This window comes from Aplysia californica, unplaced genomic scaffold (assembly GCF_000002075.1).
Source record: "Aplysia californica isolate F4 #8 unplaced genomic scaffold, AplCal3.0 scaffold00466, whole genome shotgun sequence".
Lineage (NCBI taxonomy): Eukaryota > Metazoa > Mollusca > Gastropoda > Aplysiida > Aplysiidae > Aplysia > Aplysia californica.
Window position 1 is genome coordinate 184694 of NW_004797736.1, and position 1276 is coordinate 185969.

At 38.7% G+C, this 1276-nt stretch overlaps 1 protein-coding gene across 1 annotated transcript in view; it reads right to left on the reverse strand.

Annotated features, from left to right (window-relative positions):
• Positions 1–1276, reverse strand: part of LOC101855895 (usherin) — a gene marked incomplete in the record, with an annotated part of 124012 nt that overhangs the window by 104020 nt on the left and 18716 nt on the right. Inside the window, 1 exon segment of the mRNA XM_035971589.1 lies at positions 52–181. Coding sequence (XP_035827482.1) covers positions 52–181 — 130 coding nt within the window.

The following is a 1276-nucleotide window of genomic DNA, read 5'->3' on the forward strand; positions in this document are numbered from 1 at the left end:
CACACACACACACACACACACACACACACACACAAATATCCAATAGTTTACCGTCAAAGCTCCTTCCGACTCGGAAAACCCCTTCCGCATCGTTGACCGGACTCAGCAACTTGGCGGAGGCCGTCGGCGCTAAGTCAGCTGATGGGCCGTTCACATAGAGACTAACGATCATGTCTTGTACCTGAAGATAATTATTATGGTGCATTATATTATATAATTATAGAATAAGTATAAAGCAATGCATTAAATGGTCGCTTTAAGGACAAGCAGGCTAACCCAGATTTCGGGGGTTTCCAGAAATCTTGACCTAGAACAAAAGTGGGCATTGCCTTACCTATAGAGAAGTTTGGTTTTATTGGTGTGTATATTTGTTTGGTTATAGATGAAACTTTCCCTGTCTTTTAAAGAAACTGAACAGTGGTCCAAAAACTTTACCTTCAATTTTCTCATAACAGCAGTTTTCGGAATAGCCTCCTTGTGCTTTAAAGCAACCCAATAAAGATTAAAATAATGATTTAACAAGGAACTACAAGGACAATTATTTGGATGTGAGACATGGAAAACATATCCAACTTTTATAAAGAGCATCCATGCTTTATCTGAAAAAGTTTTTCAAGATCAGATGGATAGACAGGGTCATCAACGAGGAAGTCGGATATATAATTTTTACTTGAGAAGACGGCGATAGCCATGGATTGGACATACTTCAGGATGCTAGGAAGCTGCATAACAAAGAAAGCTTTGAATTGGATTCCACAGAGTAGGAGATCAAGGGGTAAGCCATATGGAATCTGGAGAAGAGTCAAAAAGAGTGATCAAAAGAAAAATGGGAAGAAATGAAGTAATATAAAGAGGCTAGCGGAAGACGAGGAAAGGTGAAAAGTGTCTGTGGCTTATGGCCTGATGCAGGGTCAAGAAAGACATTGAGCTTGACATTGATCATTCGTGAATGGATAGAACAAATATTAAAAGGTGAAGAGAAAAATATGTAGCAAAATGGGAATAAGCAGTTTTATCAAGAACCAAGAAATACGTGCTGAGAACGAATTTTTTTTAAAATCTGGTACTATTCAAGACATACCGTGAAACAAATAAAGGAAAACAGTGAGAAATTGTGCGGAACTAAAAATGTCACTAATTTTGCTGTGAAATAAAGGCTGGTAAGCTCAAGTTCTTGCTTCACAACAAAAAGACAATGAGAAAAAGGAGTTTTGAAAAGAAAATGGTGGCGCTCGATACATGTTCGAAGAGGAGTGGGGTGGGGATGGGAAAGGGG